The sequence below is a fragment of the Leptinotarsa decemlineata genome, unplaced genomic scaffold (assembly GCF_025532065.1).
Source record: "Leptinotarsa decemlineata unplaced genomic scaffold, Ldec_3_MD MMD2_P_RNA_scaffold_12, whole genome shotgun sequence".
NCBI lineage: Eukaryota > Metazoa > Arthropoda > Insecta > Coleoptera > Chrysomelidae > Leptinotarsa > Leptinotarsa decemlineata.
In genome coordinates, this window is record NW_027412526.1 from 4,100,000 (window position 1) to 4,125,198 (window position 25,199).

General features: G+C 40.9%; 1 protein-coding gene across 2 annotated transcripts in view; it reads left to right on the top strand.

Moving 5' to 3' along the window:
• unc-13-4A (BAI1 associated protein 3) overlaps positions 1 to 25,199 on the top strand; it is a 116,100-nt gene that overhangs the window by 81,047 nt on the left and 9,854 nt on the right. For both annotated transcript variants that reach the window (XM_074172180.1, XM_074172181.1), the window contains 11 exons: positions 1,595 to 1,889; positions 6,156 to 6,357; positions 6,442 to 6,718; positions 8,337 to 8,522; positions 10,810 to 10,922; positions 10,975 to 11,183; positions 14,219 to 14,495; positions 16,960 to 17,284; positions 18,827 to 19,125; positions 21,867 to 22,202; positions 22,260 to 22,632. In XM_074172180.1, coding sequence (XP_074028281.1) covers positions 1,595 to 1,889; positions 6,156 to 6,357; positions 6,442 to 6,718; positions 8,337 to 8,522; positions 10,810 to 10,922; positions 10,975 to 11,183; positions 14,219 to 14,495; positions 16,960 to 17,284; positions 18,827 to 19,125; positions 21,867 to 22,202; positions 22,260 to 22,632 — 2,892 coding nt within the window. The remainder of the gene's footprint in view (positions 1 to 1,594; positions 1,890 to 6,155; positions 6,358 to 6,441; positions 6,719 to 8,336; positions 8,523 to 10,809; positions 10,923 to 10,974; positions 11,184 to 14,218; positions 14,496 to 16,959; positions 17,285 to 18,826; positions 19,126 to 21,866; positions 22,203 to 22,259; positions 22,633 to 25,199) is intronic.

Genomic DNA, 25,199 nt, shown 5'->3' on the forward strand with positions numbered 1-25,199 from the left:
TTCGTGGTTTCAACTGGACGGACCGGCAGCTCATTCCACCCAGGAAGTTTCCAGGAAACTTGACGAACTCTTCGACAATCGTTGGTTTAGGCGTATAGGGCCGTGGGATTGGCTACCGAGATCACCCGATCTCACGCCACTCGACTTTTTTTATGGGGTGTTTTAAAAGAAAGGGTATACAGTACTCCAGTGCCTACCAAAGAAGAATTGCGACGACGTTCAGTGCGGAGTATTGAAGATCTAGATCCCCAGGAAATTGAAAAAGCAACCACAAGTCGCGTACAAAAAAACATTTTAAAGTGTTGAGAATGTAATGGACAACATTTTCAGCATTTATTGTGAAAATGTGATATTTTGTTTACAATTTTGTTATTTTGAATCATCCTATTCTGTTATTGTCTGTACTTTCACATGTTTTAGCCCACAAAATCTTACTTTTTACCTAGAAATTACTGATTTTTGGTACAGTTGTTTCCTGGAAACTTTGAGCCATAGCTAGGAAAATTATTTTGTAACCTTACAAAATTACTCTAGTTCATTGGTGTTAATTCAGGATACATTTGGTTGAATTTTTTACACGTTCTGACAATGATTTGATCACTTTGTTCATGTGTATAATAAATAATTTCATTAGAACTTCCTTTGAATAATCGATATTTGCATTCATTTTGGAAGATGATTCGAAACACCGTCGATAAGTCTTTGTAAATTACTTATAAAAGTAACCGAACTGCTATAAGCTTGATAATTCCACTGATACCTAAATCCAAATTCTAAAAAAAAAATAATGTTTCTAGAAGAAGCGACTTTATTGAGAAAACTTGACGATTTAGGTATAGGGACATGATGTATCATCTTGAAGCATTTTTCACCATCTTTCAATTCATCAAGAATTATACAGGGGGTTTTATTTGAAAAAATGAGCTTTTGACTACTTTTATGCACAATGGAAATAATAGTAATTTTAGCACGCCCTGTATGATATGGAGTCGATTTCTTGGTGGTATTTGGATATTTCGAGTTTGTCCAAACCATCATTGAAATATCAACTTTTCATGAATTGAGAGTACTGATGTACTTAATTTCAATTAAGGCCATGTTTTGGACCATATTTAGCACAATTTATTTTTTGTCTCGAAAACAGATAGAGATAGGTATAGGACATTATCAACAAAAAAGTATCAAAATACCAGAGCAATTCCAAAAAAGTATTAATATACGGGGTGTTCCATTTAAAAAAATAAAGTTGCTAGGACTTTTTGATGAAAGTGGCAACGCGGCAATGCTGAAAATATTTTAGATCGATAGAACAGGTAAGGAAATGTGAGAGGAGAAATTTTCAGAAAAATCATGCTTTGCGTTTTCCAGAAACGTCTAACCTACCATCGACCGTAAGTCACGCTGTATAGCGAGACAAGCCCATTCAATGACATATTGGACGATCGATTTACACTTCCCATCGTCCAACCCATGCTAGGAATCGCACATTAAAAAATAAGACCTCGTCAATCCTCAGCACAAGTTTTTTCATTTCTGATAGTTGTCAATCGTCGGGGGGCGACATAAACCTATTCTACAACATTCAACGTTTCAGGTTTCAGCGACCCCTATTGCATGCTCGGCATCCAACCCATGGCCGCCCCCTCTTCCCCCCAACCGATGAACACCGGCCGCACCTTATCCGACGCGTGCAATCCGACAGACGGACAGAGCAACCACGGCGAGAAGCTTCGTAAGCATCACAGCTTCAAGCTGAGCTTCAAGAGGAAGGATGGCAGGGTGAGGGAGCATCGAGACAGCCTAGGAGGGCAGCTGCCCGCCAAATTCATCAGGGCCACGTCAGTCAAGTCGCACACGCTCAACCCGAAGTGGAACGAGAAGTTCCGATTGTAAGTTCGAATCTGTATTGTAGTAAGAATAATGAAATTCAAGAAAAACCAGCATTGAAGTAAAATATTACCCAGAAGGAGTTATCTGCAATAGGTCATAACTCTTGGGAATGCTAAGAGCTAGAAAAAAACCCTTTGGAACTTCTTTAGATGATGCAGATTTCCAGAGAATCAATGAGCCAGACAAGATGAAATTCCTTGAAAACATAAACTCAACACCCGTTGATTTTTGCTGAAGAAAACCATGTTGATTTTTTTCAAATATTGCAGCATGAGTTGGTTTACATCTTCCTCCATAATTTTTGATGTCAATGATAGCAAAACAGTTGCTTTTGATAGAAAACCACTTTCCTGGAAATCTGACTCTTGATAACAATAGACCGCCCATCTTCGAGGACACTAAACGCCCAAAAAAGAACGACTGGGACGTCACAAAAAAGGTTATCACAGCACCGGCAGTTGAATGAGCTATCAAGTCATTTCAGCCCTTCAAATCTCCCGGAGAGGATGGTACATTTCCAGCTCTTCTTCAAAACAGACTGGAAATAATTTTACCTATTATCACGAAATTGTATAGAGCTAGTCTGGCGAGGAACTATATACCACCCTTGCTGCCAACCAACTGGGTGTGTGGATCTCTCCGGCCCTAAAGTGGGCCGGAGATACCCACACCCCAAATCGGTACGACCAATCAGCTCTACATCCTTCCTGCTGAAAGGACTTGAGAGGATACTGGACGGGCATATCAGGAGGAAAGCATTATATGCATCCCCCCTGAATAACCACCAGTATGCTTATGTGATGATTGTCAGACCAATGATCAATTATGGTGCAATTGCTTGGTGGCCGAAGGCTTTACAGAAAACGGCCCAAGCGAAACTCTCTGGCTTACAGAGATAGACTTGTCTGGCTATCAGTGGTGCCATCAGTACTACACCGTCAGCGGCCATAGAGATCCTTCTAGATCTACATACAGACTTGTGCACATTGTCAATTGCACAAATCAATTCAATGAAGAGTGCAACAGACTGTTGGTTGATATTGGAAATGACCTCTGACTTTATGCCTCCAACTGTCAACTACGAACTGCCTTATAAAGTACTATTCCCGAGTAGAGAGGACTGGATCCTCCGGGAAAAGGAAATATTAAGAGCAGATAGTTGGTAGTTCACAGATGGATCAAAAATACCTTTCGGTTCTGGTCCAGGTGTTTCCAGTCGCAGACCCAGGAAAGAGTTATCGACCTGCCTAGGAACTTATGGGACTGTATTTCAAGCGGAAATTTACGCTATTGAATTGTGTGCGGAGAGATTGGATGGATCCAACCTCACTCACAAGCCAATACAAATATTTTCGGACAGTCAAGCGGCATTGGAAGCTCTTGGCTCCTACCTAGCAACGTCTAAATTGGTAGCAAACTGTCAAAAATGACTCCTCGATATTAAGACTTAACAGATTGTCTCTGGTCTGGATACCTAGCCATACTGGCCTGGAAAGCAATGAAGCTGCTGACTTTTTTGCAAAGGAGGGTGCTGCGAGCGGCTTCATTGGACCAGAACCTGTTATTGGCATCGCTTTGGGCTTTGCCATACAAACACTGAACACCTGGATGGCAAGAAGATTTATGGACTTCTGGCAGAATCTTCCAGGATTCTCAGTCTCAGGCCTTTATATTCCAAACAGTTTTTGAGCTACAGTAGGGATGAACTACGATGTCTAACAGGCCTTCTTACAGGTCACTGTCATTTGAATCATCATATGCAGAGACTTGGACTGTCGGAAGACAGTGTGTGTCGCCTCTGTCTGGAAAATTATGAAACAGCAGAGCATATATTTTGTGCCTGCCCCGCTGGGGCCCGAATCAGGTTCTTTGAGTTCAACAGATCCGTACTCTCACCATCCGACCTGAAAGACCACTCACCATACAAACTAATTGGCTTCATTAAGAAGCTGGGTTTATTTGTCCGAGTGTGAATAGGTGTGAGCCACAATAAACCCTTGTGGGTTGCGGTGGAGGGACGAATAGACCCACTCACTTCAGACCTACCTACCTATCTAGCGAAACAGTTGGTTTATACTTGAGTGAAATTATGTTTGCTCTCTCCAGGTATAAGTTGAATTAGAGCAATCCAACAAGCTATTTCATGAAGTTCAGGAGCTTCAAGCATTTGGATCAGTGATGCTTTGGGTGACAAAGTTTCACTGGGTTCCACTTTTGCAAGTATCGCATCTGTAACGAAACCTGAGCACCTATCATAAAAAATGAAAACTTCTAACCTAGTTCCTCACGTAAACATTCACAAAAAATAAACAACCAATCCGCTTTCTATCCAATTCCGACTCGTGTGTATCTCATCCATTCTAATGAGTTGCTTTGCCGTTGCACTAAATTGCGTTTAGTGTAATTGCCTTTTCAGCTGGAAAATCCTGAAGATATAACGCTTATTCCCACTTTCCTGCTCTCCGGATGTTTTAATTACACATTAGTGTTGCCGTCTAGGAAATTTTCTCCTCCTCTGTTTACCAGAATAATTTTCATTGGCAGTATAAATTTCCATTTGCGACTAAAGAATAAAGAAATGTTTCAGAGACACAGTTTCGTTGGCGAATTTTTTGAAGGGAAAAATATGACTCAATGGTAGCACCATATTTTTCTATGATCTTCAACAGTCTCCACGTTTTCTGATGTTGGAGTATCTAATAAGAAGTTTCCTCATTTTATCTTTGAGTTCCACCTCAATTCTGAGAAAATCACTTCAAAAAACAATGCTACTGATCTTGAACCTCATACATTAAGTTATCAACCAGGATGTTGGTGAATGTCCTAACATAATAACTCTAATTCTTTGGAAATGTGATACTTTTCCTGGATGAAATTTCACTAGCATGGACAACCAGACAGAATAAAAACAAGAATGATTGAGCGAGCTCAATGACGTTTCTTGTTAATTGAATGTTATTCAGAAGCTATAAGGGCCAACATGATGTGGGAGAGGAGTGAGTTTTAGTTGGCATCATCATGGAGTGTCCAGGACATCAACTTAAATGGTACCTATTCGTGCCAAAATTCCTTGGACTCAAAGCCTGAAGTTTTGTCTTGTAACAATCATCATTCGAATCTGGGACTCTAGTGATTTACTAGATTTGGGGAAACCTCGGTCATATCAACTAAGAAATAAAACCATCTCAATATTTTGTGCAGAGCAAGAGACGATAACAACGGTTTTCAAATCATCAACCACTGTTTGAAGAGGTTCACACATAAACATGAAGCCACCAAACGTTTCAAGAAAATTAGGAGCTCACAGAATTGTTGAAATATGAAAAATACTTACTGATGGACTGTATATGGTATGGTCGCAGGAAATATGGGGCAACAATTCTATGTGACAGTTCCTGAAATTCTAGAACTGGAACCAAAAGGAGTCATCTGACATGACCAAGAAATGACAACATCTCAATGTCTTGGGCATAGCACGAGATGACAACGGTTTTCAAATCATCAACCACTGTTTGAAGAGGTTCATACTTATACAGGAAGCCACCAAACGTTTCAAGAAAATTAGGAGCTCACAGAATCGTTAAGATATGGAAAATACTCACTGATGGACTGTATATGATTTGGTCGTAGGGAATATGGAGCAACGATGCTATGTGACAGATCCTGAAATGCTTGAGCTGGAACCAAAAGGAGTCATCTGGATGGTGAAACCTTCTTTCTTTCATGACCAAGAAATAGCACCATCTCGATATGTTATGCAGAGCACGAGACGACAACAACGGTTTTCAAATCATCAACCACCGGTTGGAGAGGTTCACACTTATACAGGAAGCCACAAAACATCTCCAGAAAATCAGGAGCTCTTAGAATCGTTAAAATGAGGAAAATACTCACTGATGGACTGTATATGGTGTGGTTGCAGGAAATATAGAGCAACGATTCTATGTGACAGTTCCTGAAATTCTAAAGCTGGAACCAAAAGGAGTCTTCTGGATAGTGGGGCCTTCTTTTTGACATGACCAAGAAATGAAACTATCTCGATATATTGTGCAGATCTAGAATAGTGAAGCTTTGTTTTTTTCATGATATTATGTAAATCTCAAGTTATTTTCGCAATTAATACATAATGAAAATTATGTAGTGACTATGATCAAATTAATATGTTCTTGATATCTTTTGATATGATAATTTTTATATCTATATCTTAGAGAATGGATCCTGCCATCAAAACGAAGAATGCCTTTCATCAAATGTCTTTGTTTCAGTGACATCGATGATATCAACAGCGACTCTTTACATCTGGATATTTGGGACCACGACGATGAGAGTTCTGTATTGGAGGCAGTCAGTAAACTGAACGAAGTCCGAGGGGTTCGAGGACTAGGTCGATTCTTCAAACAAGTGTGCCAATCAGCAAGACAAAGTTCCCAGGATGACTTCCTGGGATGCGTTACGATACCGCTACAGGTAAAGTATCCAGAGAAATCTTCCACAGAAGCCAAAGCCAAACTTTTGGTGGTTTTGAGTCTGTACGAAACCATTCCTTTCTAGGATATTCCTTCGACGGGTCTGGAAGGTTGGTTTAAACTGGAGGCACGTTCCCAACGTAGTTCTGTGCAGGGTCGGATCAAGCTAAAATTGTGGTTGTCGACGAGAGAGAACAGGGGCAATTCCGAAGAGGACAACTGGAGCGAACTGACGCAACACGAGAACCTTTACGTCACCTTCGTAGACTACGAGCTGAGAAACTGGGCCAGAGAGACTTGGTCGTGGAATGGTGACCTCTCCGGCCCTGCACTCACGATTTTGCATCAGCACGCCGTTCAAGGTAAGAATGAGGATGTTCACCTAACTTTATATTCTTTTCTGTCAGTTTCTGCCACGTTTGTAGATATCTCGGGGAAATTATCGACTATCTGTATCTGTAGAGTAGGGAGGGTGAGTGTAAGCCCATAGCGCGTAGACCCATTGTACATCCTCCCGAAAAGTTGTCCTCCTAAGTCATCGTCCATCATGTCCTCTCCAGGAAGGTGAACAGTTCAGTGGAAAACATTTTTATATCAGCAGGTGTAGGCCAAGACTCGCCACAAACACACACTTTCTTATTGACGATAACTTCGGGCACTCGCATAGGACATGCCTGACAGTTTCATCTTCCTGTTCACATATCCTGCATAGAGGTAGGTGTGTTCACTAGCCCCATATTATGGAGGTGCTTCCTCAATTGGCAGTGGCCATTCAGAAATCCTACTGTTGAACGTAGATGTTCCTGGTCATCGCCAGATATTTCTTCGGCGCCAGCTTCCCAGGGTGATCCTGGCCAGGTCGCCCAGAGTGATCCTGGCTAGGATTGAATCTTTTGATTCCATTCCATCTCTTGAGGGATCAAGCATGGGTGTAACATTTGGCTATTTCCAAATTGTTGAAGACATCAGGCCGTAGGTGCCACTGGGTCCTAAAATTCTTAGTCCAGCCGCTTCCTTGGCTGAAGAGTCGGCAATGCGATTAGCTTTACTCCTGTCGTGCCCTTTAACCCACTTCAGGATAATGTTATTTTCTACTGAGGCTTTAGCTAAATCTTGGTAGCACTATAGTACCACCCCTGAGGTAACATGTTGTCTGTTCAAGGCTAATAGGGCTTATCTGCTGTCAGTGCAGATTGTTATGTTTTTGCCAGAAATTCCTTTCCTGGTTATTTGGGATACCACCCATTCCCCACTCAATCCTTAGGCTTAGTGATTTGGAGTACACTCCACATTTTGAGCCTTCTTTGATTTTTGAGCCGCCTGTATATATACGTATTGCATTTGTAGCATCTGACTCTGTATTCTGTTTTATTCTATTTTGAAGGGGTTTATTAAACACAAACCTGGGTTCAATTGCATCACTGGTTGCCTACAGCAGTAAGCGCTTCTCGCCATAGGCTCCGCCTCAATTGACCCATTCCTACTTCGAGGTTTACACCAGCCGTGCGCAATCGTAACATGGCCATTAACGCAACCTCTTGAACGTACAGGTCCAGAGGGTTCAGACCCGTAATTAATTCCATTGCCGCGGTTGGTGTTGTTCTCATGGCTCCTGTGAGGTTTAAACAAGCCAGTCGTTGTATTTGATATAATTTTTGGATGGCCGTTGCTTGCAGAACTTTCGGTCCCCATGCAATGGCTCCGTACGTTAACATAGGTCTTATCATTGCAGTGTAGATCCAGGTGACTACACGGGGTGAAAGACCCCATGCGCGTCCCACTGTTTTCCGACATTGCTCATAAGCCACATGTGCTCTTTTTGCTCTACTCTGTAGGTGAGAGTTCCATGTTAGCTCCCTGTCGAGGATAGTACCAAGGTATTTCACCTCTTCAGAGAAGTTCAGTTTGCTTTTGAAGATTTCGGGAGGTTTCAAGCCCGATAAAATTATCGACTAATTTGAATTATTTTAATGATGACAGGAGACCTCACCGATCTTCAGACGGCCATGGCTAGATTTGTAGGTGCTGCTAGAGTTTATTTGAAATATTCTTTGGATCCTCGATGGATGCTACAGCTTCTCAACGATGTCGAAACAACATGGATCAATTTCACAATCACCAGGGAAGAAGAAATGTGGTTAGCTGAAAAGTTCACGGCCATGCAAGGTAAGAATATACAGGTTGATTCACAGTAGATGATGCGTTAGACGTTTCTGGTTAACTAGATCACTTTGAAAATTCAACGAAGAGCATATTCGGAAATTCTCTAGCCAACTGAAAATTTCTGAAAATTTCCATCAGAAAGTAGTGGCAACTTTGATTTTGTAAAAAAACACCCTGTATATAATATTATTTTTGAAATCTACAACAATTACCTGATAACTCTCTGTTACCGTTTTCGAAATATGAATCAATTTGGATTTTTTTCTTCAGAAAGCATGACCTTTAAAAATGCTGATATCTTTGAGTTTGGTTTGGAGTTAGGTGATACTTGGAGGTTTCACATAACTCAGAGTAATCTCTGTTATTTCAATACAGGATAGTAAAAAATACAATTTTTCGTTTGCTTGAAAGAGTGACAGGAAGCTGACTATTTCAAACTTCAAGTTCTTCGAATTTTTATTCGGTACTTCGATGAGCTGTCGCGAATGATAGGAATCGTTGTCAAGAACTATTACACTATTCTCATCCAAATTTGGGATCAATATGTTTTCAAACCATTCCTCAAAAATATTAGCTTTCATGTTCTTATGAGAGTCAACGTTGCAGTCCTCAAGTTTTTTCCCACATAATTTTAAAGAATTCGGGACTCATTCTTTACTTCCTCCGCAATGCACAGTGATTAGTCGCTATCCTTTGTTAGCAGGCACGTTAAGCGTACACATTGTCGAACCATCAGTCCACCCTTTCGTAACTGTGTGGTGAGTGTCATACCAAGTTTTGTCGTTGCCGTTGTTCTTGTCTATATTCAGTTATTTGTCCCAAGTATTTGTTACGCACTTCCACTATTCTTTCATTGGTATCACTTTTTCGCATTGTTCGCCATCGCTATTGAATTCACTATTTATAACCAAAAAAAAAATCATTAGAAGCATGGTTGGAGTCAAGCCTAATACATCTTGTAATTCAATATTTCCAAAGATAGGTATTCTCACAGAGTATTCACTATATATTTTTCAAATTACTCTGAATATTAAAACACAAGAGAATTCCATTCTCAAAAATAGCGGTTTACACAAGTACGATACAAGAAAATGTGGTAACTCGAACATATATAAAGGTATTCTCTGTTATAATAGATTTATAGATTTGCTTAATAGCAAAATTGATCTTGCCGATCTGAGGAGTTTCAAAAACTCCCTATACAAGTATTTAGAATCCAGGGCATTCTACTCGTTAGAGGAATTTCTAGAGACATGAACTTATATGTTGTAATTAGGTATATTCTTATTTATGTCTGTATTTGTTTTTTATACTTCTTCACGTGCTAATTTTTGTATGTAGACTTAATACTAAATTTACATCATATTTTGTGACGAGTCCAATAAATTATACATCCTGTACTTTTTTTTGTAATAACTTCATTGACGAATAAAGTTCTATTCTACTCTATTCTACACTGAAAAAAGTCTGCGTTGTTATCACACTCGTTATTACTATTAGTAATAACGTCCAAGGACGCCACATTTCAAACAGATAACAACAATTTCAAGCAATTATAACTGCACTAATATCGAATTTCAACACTCAAATCGCGATCAGTTCCTGAACTGAACATTGACAACACGAAGGCTATAACCGTCCTCGCATTCTATTCGTCACCGTAACATGACTTTAAATTTAATTTTATGACTCTTCAGCCAATCATAAAACTCGGTTAGTAAACATTATCTAATACGAACCGCCAATTCTTCAGTCCGCGAGGACTGGTTGGCAGCGGCTTCATTTCTTTGTATTGGTTTTGAAAGCGCAGACACCTTTAAGTATGCACAATACCGTTTACTTCGACTATACGAAAGTATTCCTCAACTCAAAGATATCAGGATTTTAGAGGTCATGATTTCCGAAGAAAAAAATTCAAATTGATTCATATTTCGGAAACGGTAACAGATAGGTTTAGGGAAATATCAAGAAGAGTTGTCGTGTAATTGTTGTAGATTCAAAAAATTATGATATATATACACAGGGTGTTCTACTTGAAAAATCAAAATTGCTACTACTTTCCAATGGAAGTGGCAACACCGCATTGTCGAGAGTATTTTAGTTGAGTAGAGAATGTCCGAACACGCTCTCCATCGAATTTTCGGAGTGATCCGATGTCTGGAAACGTCTAAAGTCTCATCCAACGTCTCATAAAGCGTTTCTGCTAGACTAGCAGAAATTCTGCTAGTATATAAATAACGTCTACGACGAACGTTACCAACTAGTATATGATATGAATGTAATATTACAGAAAGGTGGCTTCAGCAGCTCAGACATCACAGACAGCTATTCCCCGCTTTGCATCCCCCCTCTTTGACCCGTCTGGAGTATATTTTGAGATGTTTAGCTTCCATGTCCAATATGGTAAGTCTCTGCTTTGGAAATTATAACATTATTATCAACTCTTCGATTTCAGAAAGCGTTCTGGAAGTGCTGCCCTTTCAACAAGGAGATCAGAGGTGAGATAGTGGCAACCTTGAGAAAAGGAACCCCCGAGTGGTTCGGAGCTTTAAAATTGTCCATCATGACTTCCGAGGAGTACGATCCTTCGTTTGTAGTGTTTTGTTCGGAATTGTACGTGCAAATGCAACACGGTCTCTCTCACTATCATCCACTTTTTGAGGGGTAAGTACTGGAATGAATACACTCGAATTTCAATAGGGTTTGTAAAAGAACTAGCTGCTCTTTTTCGCCTTCATAAAGAATTATTGATTTCGGAAACTCACTCGGTTCAAATGAATGTTGAAACTGCTCCATAAAGTTATTTTATACATACGTCATTCAAGCGTTTTATGTCTGCCAAAGGCAAACTATTAATTTTTATACATATCCATCTTTGTTTAACGCTCGATTTGGTATGAGGCTAGAATTGCTCATAAAAATACTCAGTTCCATTTCTGCCTCATTCACAACTTTACGATCAATTTCCATTAAATAGAAACGATTCGCTTTTATGACACTTTGTTTTCTTTGAGGTGGAATAATACGTCCCCAAAAATGCCGTCACATAAAACTACCGATCAAAAATATTATAGAACAACCAAGCCTCGATAGTTTCCTTGATAACTTCATTTCCAGTACCTGGGTGGTCCCAGAAGTACCTAGCCTGATTCAGAGATGGCGGTGGTTGTTTGAAAAATATTACTGTATCAGAAACTACACAGTCTATAAAACATATGTTTTAAGTTTGAAGACACTGCGTTGTTCAATATTTGTTTGGCAGCCATCAACATCTAACTTTTTCGGTGAATTTGTGAAAATGGAGAGAATTGGTCGTCGTTATGTGGTACAATACTTTCTTTCGAAAGATATCTGTCCAACCAAAATGAAAGCTGAATTGGATTATACTCTGGGTGAGTCTGCTCATTCCTTAACAGGTAGCATAGTTTTAACGAGGCCGTACCAGCTACCAATATGAGCATCGCAGTGGTCGACCAAATGAAGTGACGACCCCAGAAAAGGTGAAGCACATCCATAAAACGGTACTCAATAATCTGGTCTTTCGATTTCTCTTCTATATCGAGTAGTGGTATTCACAGTTCGTGTCAGTGTTCCATTATTATGATTAATGTTTGTCAAATCCTTGTAATTATATCTGATTTTAGAAACATTATCGTTAATTTTTTTTAATATCCTACCGACTGCGCCATGTTATGATAGGTTTATTGTGCTCTTTCTTGTGCAAGGTGCCCTTGCGCATTACTCATGACACCGTGAGCAAATTATTGTCATTTGATGAAATTTGGTATGCTTTTTTTGGTCTTTACTCTCCTGATTTCGATGTCATAGCCATATATCCATGATTCCTGAGCAAAGCTCATTCGAAGGTTTTTTTGGTCAAAATTCAGCAGTTTTGGAACGAACTCCGCTGCCAGAGCCTTCATGCCCAAAATTTCCGTCTATCTGTCAGGAAAAAATCAATGCTGGTGTACAGATACCACATTCAATTCGATTATGAAATTCAACATTTGATTTTGAATTGATCGTTCAATTATTTTGCTTATCATCATCATCTTTTTCGAAGATGGAGGATGTATTTTCCTATTTTGAAAGTATGTCCCAGACTAACTTTTACAAATCAGTTCTGAACCATAATTTGCAGTGAATCTTCACTCTATTCTTGTCACTTTTCAGCTTCACTTTTCCACTTTGTTGAGACCCACTGTAATTTTGAGATGTATATTCAATGTTATTTAGCCTGTAAGGCTTATTTGAGCAAATGAATAAATGAATATTGAATAGTAGATATATGATGCCGTTTCTGGGACAAAATCCCATACTTCCTGTTATAACCCTTCAATTCAGTGACTTTCAGATCTCTGAGCGGAACCTTGTGGAACACCCAACTTGAGATAGGTGTAACGTGTGTAAGAGTGATTGATGCAATATGTATGTATGTATGATCGATACGGTGATGACGTCAGTGACTAAATAGAGCAAATGAAAAGACGGCGCAACATGTCAGAAGGGCACTAAGCCGTATATTTGCTAGTAATAGTCGCATAGTATTACTCTTTTTTTTTGGTACCGTGGGAGCTGTCTGCCTTGTCCATTTAGTCCAAGTCTGAAGAAAACACTACAGCCTCTTGGGCTTATTGCGTTTATTCTTCCATCTTCTCATGACACCCATTCCATCAGTCACGTTCTCTGTACTAGTTTGTACAGGTTCTGTGTTGGATGTTCGTCATATTCTTCTGGGCGTAATTTCATAAGTCCATATATTGCCTGCCTTCTGTGATTCAGTGCTTCACATTCGCATAAAATGTGTAGAGCTGTTTCTATCCCTTCGTTGCATAATCTGCAGCTGAGGTCTCCGTTGTACAGCCCCATTTTATTCAGGTGTCCTCTAAGCGGACAATGACCGGTTAGTAACCCTGTAATTCGGACGGTTCCCTTTGTTCGTTGCCAGGTACTTTTATCCAGTACTCTGTGGGCTTTTTATTGGTCCAGTCCTAATCTGGTTTCGTACCAATAATTTTGGTACCCCTAGAACTGGTTCAGGACCTATATATGAAGTTGATGATCCGCGTCTAGCGCATTCATCAGATTTATCATTACCTGTGATTTCTGAATGCCTTGGCACCCAGTACAAAGGTAATTAGTTCCTGTTTGCAAGTTCATTCAGTTCTTCATGGCATTCCCAGACCAGTTTTGATGTCACCTTTGGGTTTGTCAGAGCCCCTAGTGCGCTTTTGCTGTCAGTAAAAATATTGATCCGCTCATTTCTTTGAGGTCTCAATTTACTAAGCCTTGCACACTGCAAGATAGCATACATTTCCGCCTGAAAGACGGATGTGTATAGTCCTAGCGGATAGCTGTACTTTAAATTTCTATCCGCTCGGCATATTCCAGCTCCTGTTCCATGTTTGGTCTTCGATCCATCTGTATACCAGGTGTTTTTTCCAAACATGTTTTCGGGATGGTCTTCCCCTCTTCACGGATTATGATTTTGGCCGTGAAGTTTGTGTTAAAGGTGTACTTCGGTCGTATCACTCTTACACACGTCACACCTAACTCGTGTTGGGTTTTCCACAAGGTTCCGCTCGGAGGTCTGGAAATGACCATAAGAAGCATGAGATTTTGACCCAGAAACGGCATTATACATTCACTTCGAAAGTTTAATATAAAACAGTCGATATCCTCACTGATTTTTTTTCCAGTACCAACGGCATCCCATACTTCAGCGTCGTCTTCAAGCAGTTGGACAATCTGATATCTGACGAGGTGATATCTTTCTTGAACCAAAACGAGCATCCGGACGCAGCTTATAACCGACTGATTTTTTCTGTCTATCTGGAAGTCAAAGACCTGGCTACTTTCAACCAGCATCTTCCGATGGGTGGCGATCACAAACTGCTTCTTCCGCGATGCCACGAATGGTTCGAACCATCGGTCAGTTGTTGGCTGAATGTTTGCAAGGGGAAGGCACTGCAAAGGGTGAGCATCGGAGAATATGCATTTCAGATACGATTTGAAAATCAAGTTTAAAATATGTTTTTTGCGTTAACCAGCTATCGCACCCCTACAAACGAAAACCCTCAGAAGTCAAAACTTGTGCGAGCTAAGGACTAACGAGGTCTAACATTTCAACGTGTGATTCCTAACACGTTAATAATGAATTGTTTATTGTTTTGCGGTAAAATAATCACAGAACTGTAAAACTTAACCTAAAGAAGACAGTGAAACAAAAGGAATAGTGTTAGGTCAGTTGACCGATTTTTCCACACTCCCCTAAAAAAATAATGAATCATCAATGAAAAATCTACCTACTCATAATAAAGTGAGTACTCATAACCAATATAAATAATTTATACTTATAATATACCACTGGTTAAACAAATATATCAATCAATCAATCAAATATACTTTATTGTCTGAAGAACTACATCTTGTAGACAAAGTCATAAATAATATGTAAGATACAAAAATCTACATAAAAAAACATACACAATTTAAACAAAATACAATAAACAGAAGCTAAAAATGTGAAATACACTGAGATATTCAGCTGGAAATAATAATACATAGAAATAAAAGTTAAGATTCAAGTGAATCGTCAAGATACTCCTGAACTGAATAATAGGCCCTATCAACAAGTAGCATTTTAACTGCTTTTTTGAATTTGTTAAGCACTATAGTTTTCCTCGAAAAAGCATCTTTGGGGCGTCTTCGATGCTCATTTCCCCTCGTTTAATTTCAACAAACCACTTCCCAAATTTACTTCACTTGGAATGTTCTATCTCACAAACTAATAGTCCGATAGCTGTGATATTCAAAAACATGTTTTGAAGGTTGGGCCTCTAAACAGAAGACAGACAAATTCATGAGAAGTATTTTCGAGATAAGGTAAATCTCGAAGGCCCGAGAGAAAGTAGAGAATATTAAATATTGGCTGTGTAAGAAAATTCATCAAAATGAATCTCCCGCACATAAATACGAAAAACCCATCAAATATGAGAAAATCTTCTATGAAGTGCTGTTTCTTAATTTTTGATAACCTGTTCGGTTTTCTCGTCATGTTCTTGTCTCCAGCAGAGAAAATTGATGATTACTTTTTTTATAATAGTTCCCAAGCAATAAATTTCCCGTTCGGAACTTTCTTTGATGGTAATTTACTGCGAAGTCGGCGCTTGATAAAGATTGATGATTATAGGAAACTTTGAAGAAATTCATTGAGAAACTTAACATTTCCAGACTAAACTCATTACGGTGGGAAATCGTATTTTATACCTTTAAATTAAATGGGGCAGAGAAAAAGGAAAATGAAATGCAATTGGAAAATAGGAAGGAAATTAACAAATATTGCTGAAGATATTCTATAAGGGATAATTTGATGAAACACTTCATATAGATAAGAAAAAAAATCAATTTCAAATATAACAGACGCTTTGCGTTTGATCAAGTTCCGAAAAGCTGAAATTTCAAGCAGATTCAACCTTCCTAGTGCTATTCCTTCAAGAAATCAACACCTTCAGCGAATCGAAACTTGACCCTGGGTCCTACCCGGTAAGAACTCGTCATCAATTTCAGGTCTATCAAGTCCATTCCAGAAGCTTCATAGATTCATTCGGCAATGAAGTAATCAATATGTTCGCTTGTCTTCGCCCTGCCATTTTATTCCAGTAATTCCTCAGTTAAGGTCCCATGGTTCAAATATTTTCATCTTGTGCCTCTTCGGAATTTTATGGATGATTTTAGGTACAGTGGAAAGAGGATGATGATTTCCAGAAGTTCTAGCACCCAGATCAAGGTTAGGTACTCGATTTTTTTCTCTACCAGTTGTAACTTCTGACCATTTAGTGTTGCTTGTCTATTTGATGAAATATAAATCCTTGCACCACGAATATCTATCCTATTTCGAAACACCCCGAAGTCTTTATAGAACTGACGAGTTTTGAAAAGAGAGTATAATACTTCTATTCACTCTAGATAGCGTCTAAATGAGACCAGTTGATTTGGAGATCCTTTTTCAATACTCTTAATTGAATTCCTTCAAAAATTGGAAGTGAAACTGTGCCTTTGCCACCACATACTCAAGAGCTAGTCATTTTCACTTGGGCAATAGTACTATTTTTCCACCAAAACACGAAAATAGCGCACTTAGTAGGAAGTTGGCGCCCAACGTGGGGCGCTGCAGTAGTTTCAGAGGAAATTTTATTTTGGTGATCGTTTCAAGTCAGTTTTTGTTCACAATCACGTCCAAGTATTGCACGTCTTCAGGAGATTGAGTTCAAAGTTGTACTACTTTGTACCTATTTGACCGTGAGTCTAGCTCTGCAGGTTGTAAGGAGCGTTCTCATGATTTTTGAAATCACCCCATCATGTTTCACCTTTGTAGTGACGACTGAATATGCTTCGAGAAAAGTTAGTATCTTTGCAACTATAATATTTCTTATTCCAGGTTCGAACAGCAGTGGACATCCAGAAACCTTGCGAAGGAGAAAAACTCGTCCGACACAGTTCATCTGCCGTGGACGTAGTCACAATGTTTTGTCAATTAAGAGACTTCTGGAGACTGCTGCAATGGCCTAAATCTCATTCCATACTATTACTGTCGCAGCTCTTGGACTGCATCTGTTCTGCAGCGCTGCTCTACGCAGACATCACATATCAGAGCCTCATGGAGACAGGCTACTTCGACAGGCTTGGCCCGTTCAGGATAAGCGACGAGATGTGCATTGCTTCCAACAATTTAGAATATGTTTACAAATTCATTTCGCTTTTAGGTAGGAGCTCTCGTAGGTTATGAAAAAAAACTGTGATTTAAAAGAATGGTATATTGTATATTGTATGAACGCCTGATTTTTGAAAAGTTAGGTTGTGAGTGGGTTTATTCGACCCTTCACTGCGAACCCATTAAAACTCGAACGAATCAGTTCATCAACTTATCATTGAAATCCTGATAGATTTTGGCAGAAGCTTGCAGTCTTTTTTGGCAGTTTTGTACTAACTTGGACTCCAGTCGATGAAAGCAAGTGCTTCCAAAGCCGCTTGGTTGTAAAAGAATAACATTTCCTCTTCCCGGTGGATTCAACCCTCTCTGCTCAAGAAGAGGACTCTATTCTGACTCTCAGTAAATCTGTTTCGTGCAATTATCAGTATACACAATTCTGTATATCATACATCTAGCCTCTCTCGTCAGGAAGTTGAGGAAAGGATGTAGGTTTAGAATGATTTTCAGGGCAGCTGATATAGTGTTGATGGAAATGGAGATAACCAGGTCTATTAAACTCTGTACACTTCATCTGACTCCTTCACGAAAAATTGAATCATGAGTTGAAAGAAGGCCTAGTAGATTGAAGCAGAGAACGTGAGCAACTATGGAGAATTAAGAGTTCATCTATTCAGGATTGGAAAGAGGCAGAGTTCGAACTGTGTATATTATATGAAGGAAATCGAAAGTAATACACGCTAGATGTGGTAATTTTCCTGAAACAGCTTGTTCTGAACAAACAACGGTAGCGCTCAACAGAGCAGGTTATTAAAGAAATCAGGACAAACCTTTAATCCAAAAAACATGATGAGAAGCCCAGTGAGAAGTGAGGAAATGTAAAAGGACACATATGCAGTCATGAGACAGGTTATAGCCACAATAAAGGAGGCTAATGAAAGAGGGGTTTTCCTTGGGTATGCAGGACTTGAACACACCAATCTGGGAGTGCCCGGACTGTCACACGAAGGGAGAACTTCGCGTGGTGCCCTTGAGGTTTTTCCTCTGAGCCAAACGCCAAACATCCTTGAAGCAATGTCTAACGACGGTACCAGGGACTAGCACAGGTGGCGACTGAGGAAAAAATAGTATCTGCCTCATGGGTCTCTGATCTGCTTCCACACAATAATTGAGGCAACACCTGTCAATTTCAAAGCTATATACTCCCACAGAAACAGATGTGGAGGTAATTCCCATTCCCTCCATTTCTTGTGATCCTTCCGGCCAACTGATCAGTATGTTATCATTGATCTGAGAATCATCACATAAAGCCAATGGAATTGTTTTCCACAAATCCTTCCGACATGTCCATAGGAAAAGTCTGGCAAGTGAGAGTTCCAGGAGAGTTGTTATAACTGGATATTTCCCTTCTGTAGCAAATGAAATAACCTCACCATTGAATAGGTGAAGTTGAATTATCCAGATTGCTCTTTTGAAAGTTTCTTTGATTTGGATTCATCAGTGTTTAGTTCCAGCTCAACTTTGGTTTTACAAGTATACTCTGTCCATAACATTATATTCCTCCATGCCTTGAAGTATATATATTTCTCTCTTCCAGAAAACTACTTTGATTTCGTGACTTTGGAGTCTATCGCGTCGGAAATCCAATTTGCGACGTTAACGAACCAATTAGACAGCACTTTGAGCCAGTTACAGGTGAGGATACGCGACATACTGAAGAGAATCGGACCACAGATGCAAGAGGCATTGAGGAAGGCAATGTTTCACGTAGCGTGGTCGCCGGACACGTTGCCGACAAATCAAGCGGTGGCGCCTCTTTTCGACTATTTGCATGGACATCTTCAAGCCCTCAACATAAATCTGCTTCCTCAAAATTTCCAAAAAGTTCTTCAAGAGGTGAGATGGAAACTTCCAGATACTCCTTTTAGTTTTATTTTCCAGCCTGTCCAGTAAACGCCTATATTTTTCCACCATTCCGTCAGAGTGTAACAAATTTAAGAGTTTATGTTGTCTTACGTTTTCGCCTACACCTTTCTCTGCATGGCAACTAGCTGAAAACCAGAACACAAACACATTGAATCATGGATGCGTTGTATTTGGACTCTCGGATCCTTACAGGGAAAGCTGCAAAGCCTTGTTTATCTTTGATATTAGGGACTAGGTTCTCCGTCGTGAGGAATAGGTTTTAATTTTTTATTGCTGTTAGAGTATCTCCGCTTGGAGCTTCGTTCACGAGTTATACCAATGGTTCTCTTAGACGAGGGTTCTGTATCTGTATATTAGGGAGGAAATGTAGGCCCACAGCACTTAGGCCACATGTGACCCGTTGTACATCCTCCCGAGAAGTTATCCTCCTAGATCATCGTCCATCCTGTCCTTTCCAGGAAGGTAGACAGGTTACTAGGAGACATCTCCTTCATATCAGTAGGTGTAGGCCAAGACTCGCCGAACACACACTCTCTTATTGACGATAACTGCGGACACTCGCATAGGACATGCCTGACAGTTTCATCTTCCTGTTCACACATCCTTTATAGAAGTGTGCCCACTAGCCCCATATTATGAAGGTGTTTCCTCAGTTTACAGTGGTCAGTCAGAAATCCTACTGTTAAGCGTAGATTTTTTCTGGTCATCGCCAGATACTTCTTCGGCGCCAGCTTCCCAGGGTCGTCCAGGATAATCCAGGTAAGATTACATCCTTCGATTCCATCCCATTTCTTTAGGAATTGATCATGGGTGTAACGTTTGCCTCATTCCGCAATTGTGGAAGTCATCAGGCCGTAGGTGCCACTGGGTCCTAAAATTGTTAGTCCAGCCGCTTCCTTAGCTGAAGAGTCGGCAATGCGATTACCTTTACTCCTGTCGTGTCCTTCAACCCACCTCAGGATGATGTTATTATCTATCGAGGCCTTGGCTAAATCTTGGTGGCACTCTAGTACTATCCCTGAGGTAACACATTGTCTGTTCAAGGCTAATAGAGCTTTTCTGCCACTAGTGCAGATGTTTTTGCCAGAAATTCCTTTCCTGGTTATTTCTTCTGTGGCGATTGAGATAGCAGCCAGTTCTGTTTGAACCTCGTTGGTATTTTTTCCCATTCCCCAATTAATCCTTAGGTTTAGTGATCTGGAGTACACTCCACATCCTGAGCTTTCTTTGGTTTTTGAGCTGTCTGTATATATGCGTATTGTATATGTAGCATCTGACTCTGTGTTCTGTTTCATTTGCATTCTGTAGGTTTCATTAAACACAAACCTGAGTTCAATTGCATCGCTTGTTGCCTGCAGCAGAGGTTGCGCAGTAAGCTCTACATGTCACAGGCCCAGCCTCAATTGATCCATTCCTACTTCGAGGTTTACACCAGTCGTGCGCAATCATGGTCATGAACGCAACCTCCTTAACACACAGGTCCAGAGGGGTCAGACCAGTTCTATTGCCGCGGTTGGTGTTGTTCTCATGACTGCTGTGATGTTCAAACAAGCCAATCGCTGTACTTGATATAATTTTTGGATGACGTTGCTTGTAGAACTTTTGGTCCCCATACAATGGCTCCGTACGTCTAATTATTGCAGTGTAGATCCAGGTGACCATACGGGGTGAAAGACCCCATGCGCGTCATACTGTCCCCCGACATTGCTCATAAGCCACATATGCTTTCTTTGATCTACTCTGTGGGTGAGAGTTCCTTTTTAGCTTTCTGTCGAGGGTGGTACTAAGGTAATTCACCGCTTCGGAAAAGTTTAGTTGGCTTATGAAAATTTCGGGAGGTTTTAAGCCCGATAAACTTCTTTTCCTGGTGAAAAGGACCATCTCAGACGAAAGAAGGTTTCATATACTATGTAGCGAAGCCATGTTGAAAGTAATCGAGAGGTAATACTTCGAAACCGCGGTCTGCAGGTGATCTACTTACATAATTTCGGCATGGTCTTGCTGCTAGATGAACATCTGCGAGACTAACCTCTATGAAATATCTTTTAGAAACCACGGTAAGTCCTTCCCCAACTGTTCTTATTGATTATTGGATTCATTATTGCAAAACTTTTGAAATATCCTTATGAAAAATTCAGACGAACCCAGTTTTTCCTGTATGAAAATATTGCGAATATTTTCACTTTGGAAATCTTTGTATCAATTCAACTAATCATTATACTCTTTGGCAATTTCTAGATAAAACCCAGGGTAGCTTTATTGAAGCTATTGTAACGTGACCCTATTGTTAAACGTTTGTAGAACTTTATGAGGAATAAACCGAACAAATTGGCAATATCACGAATTACGTCCGCAATAGAGCTTTCAATAAAAATAATTGAGGATAAATTACAGATTTAACGATTTCATAAACGCAATATTTGAATTACAACCCTTAAGATCCATCCATCTAGTAATCTTATACAGAAAGGTATGAATTGGAAAATTGATAGTACAAAATGAAATTTCGAAATATGCATGTCTCCCAACGTACCTACACAGCAGATTCTGGTGAATACCTGCCGGAAAACAACTACTTTCCAGGCCAATACCACGATGATTATTGAATTATACCTTCCAAACATTTATGCAAGATACCTCAGAGAGAAATCTTGCAGAAAAACGAAATCCCTCAGTTGTAAGAAGCCGAGCTGATTCTATTCACGTTTCAGATATGGGAATACACCCTGGCCGAGCTGAACCACCAGATGGACAGCGGAGCCAACAGCGACGAAATTCCCCCCATGTTCCACGAGAAGCTCCACTCCGCCCTGGAGCTCATGGTGGAGTTCTTCCACGCGGATGGGCAGGCTTTGACCATGCAAGTTCTGCACTCGCCCGCCTACAGACAAATAGAGCAAAGACTGCAATACCACAGGACGGATACCGAAACGCTGATGGAGATTTTTTACGGACAACGGCTGCAGGACCAGCTCAACACATCTACCAGCCCGTATGGCGTGCTGGCCGTCAGGGCGTACTTCAACCACGATTCGCTTTGCGTCGAGGTAAGTTTCTTTTGTTGTGCCCGTATCATCATGAACGCTTTCTGAATGCTGCCACAGGTCCTGCATGCCCGCGACATCATCCCTCTGGACCCGAACGGCTTCAGCGACCCCTTCGTGATCATCGAGCTGCTGCCGCACCGTATATTCCCGCACTGCAATGACCAGCAGACGAACGTCCACAAAAAGACGCTCCACCCCATCTTCGACGAGTGCTTCGAGTTCAGCGTGTCGCTGGACCAATGTCGGTACCCCGGCACTATGATCGGCTTCACGGTCATGGACCACGACGTGCTCACGGCTAACGACTTTGCGGGTGAAGCCTTCCTCGCGCTAGGGAGCATTCCGGGTGTCGCTGACGCGGGGTCCGGCGTCGACAACTTCCATGGCCTCAAACCCGTAGAGCTCGTCCTCATGCAGCAGCACCAGAGGAGTAAGTGATTAGAACATCTGTGTCATACTAATTTTGCAGAATTATTGACCTTTGCCAGTGGAATGTTCTTCCTGAAATCGCCTGTTTTTTCTATGGTCAATTTACCTTGGTCAGTAACGAGAAAAATTTCAAGTATGTCCTCTGCGACTCTCTACATCATTTTTTTCGACTCCTTATCGTAATGCTCTTTCTTCGGAGCACAATGGTCGCATAGTTCATACAGTGCATCCACGTCATGGTAATAGTCGACCCAAATTTGTGTCAGGACTTTCACAGAGTACATGCAGTGCGGTTTCTTCCTTTTCTTGACAGAACCTGCATTGGGTTTCTTCTGTCAGACCCATGTTGCCATGTATACCAAGTTCCTTCAACTTTTACCGGTGGGCCGTTTTGCCAGTCCTCTCTACTTGGTATGATGATTTTGGAATCTCATTGAAGGTTGTACTATGGAACTGTGTTATCCACGGGCATTCCTAGTATTGGATCTGCCTTCAGTTCACTGTACAGTTTCAAGTATTCTGCACCGTGTGACTGGCTCATTGGGGTTCATTGGCTGCATTAGCCTGTGTATCACCGGTCGAGCTTCTCTTTGTATGTAGATGTGCAATGGTGGAAGTCCGAATAGGACCTCAAGTGCTGCAGTTGTAGTCGTTCTCATGTCTTCCGCGACACTTAGGCACGCCAGCCTTTGTATGCCGCCTAATAGCCTAGTTGTACCCGATTGCTTTGTTCTCTTCCACCAAGTCACTACGCTCTGGGTAAGACAATGTCATTGTCTCATCCAGGCTCTTCTATTTGCGATATAACCAGGCCATCCCGCAGATATAGGGAATCCTTAAGAACCCAGGAAGCCTCAACAATCGCTCCATGCTTGGAGAAGACTTGCTTTCGATTGAGTCAAACTCTGTTGGTGAGCCAGTTGAGGAAAAAAGGTAGTTTACTGTTTTCTCCAGCTCATTCTCTCATCCATCTTCTAATAGATCAGTCCCTCCTAATATAGTCTGTTGGGGTACGTATCAGCTCTTTGCAATGCGATCCTTTCTGAACGATAACTTTTCTGTTTTCCAGTCGATGATATTGCTGTATTGCTCTTTGGAATATCTGGGGGTCATACTGCTGAAGTACCTCTAGCCACCTTCCAACCTGAACGTTCAGATTTTTTAAGTACATCATCCACCAAAGAGTGCTGCGATCAATTATTATAGTCAAACAAGGTCCCAGTAGATATGTGTGAGAGTGTTCGGGGGTTTCACAATGACTGAAAGATTATTCCTGATGTCTCACTGATCACACTCGGCTTCACTCAAGGTTTCATTGACATGAACAATGACATTTTCAGAATGAGCACTGTCGTCATTCCCTTTTTAGTTTACTGAAATACTGCTGGCTAGGTCAGGTCCAAAGTGAGTGGGTCTATTCGACCCTCCACCGCAACCCGGAAGGGTTTATTGTGGCTCACACCTATTCACACTCGACCAAATAAACCCAGCTTCTTAACGAAGCCGATTAGTTTGTATGGTGAGTAGTCTTGACAGATTTTGCGTACGCCGCTCCAGAATTTAGTACAAGGCGGTTTTTTAAGGTACTCAGCTCTTGAGGAGACGACTCAGTCGTTTCCTGGCTGCACCACCAAACCTTTTTTTCAGGTTCAGTTACTGGATCAGGAGTTGGGGAGTTGAGAAGCTCTGGCTCCTAAACTAAGTTTGCAGGGACTCGCTCCTGAAATAAATTCACAGGGAGGTCAGTTGGAGTCTGACGCTGAGTCCTCTATAGACTCAGCGTCAGACAGACTTCACTCTGTTCATAAAAGTCCCACGAGTAGCTAGGGAGGGAAGGCCAATCACAGCAGAGCTCCGTATTACCGTGACAAGGCGATGCTACGACGAGGGGGCGCCCGGTATCTCGAAGGTTCCGTAGAGAAAGCTGATAGGCTCAGTGTCATTCATCCTCTCGGCACGGATACACACATCTTAGGATTAAGCCATCGTTGGGATGCCATTCAGTTAGGGAATAACAGAACCACAAGTGATTCTGTGATTCTCGTATCCAGTGGGGCTATGTGGAAGCAGGTATCCGATGGCCGGTTTGCTCAGCCCCCACATCCCAAGCCAATGCACACGCCAACAACAGCATGCACAGTGGTTCAGGCAGTGAACCTGCAGCCAACTTGCCACGTTTCTTGTTACTCGAATATTACTCAGAAGCTTCAAAGGCCAACATGGTGTATGGGAGGAGTGAGTTTTAGTTGGCATCATCATGGAGTATCCGGTACATCAACTTGAATTGTACCTATTCCTGCAAAAATTCCTTGGACAGAAAGCCTGAAGTTTTGTCTGCTGACAACCATCTTTCGAATTTGGGACTCCAGTAATTTACTTCAAACATTTGGGGAAACCACGGTCATATGAACCAAGAAATAAAACCATCTTAATATCTTGTGCAGACAAGAGACGAGAAAAACGGTTTTCAAATCATCAACTACTGTTTGGCGAGGTTCACACTTATACAGGAAGCCAATACTGCTGGTATTCAGAACTCCAATAGAATAAGGTGTTTCTTTCCATTGA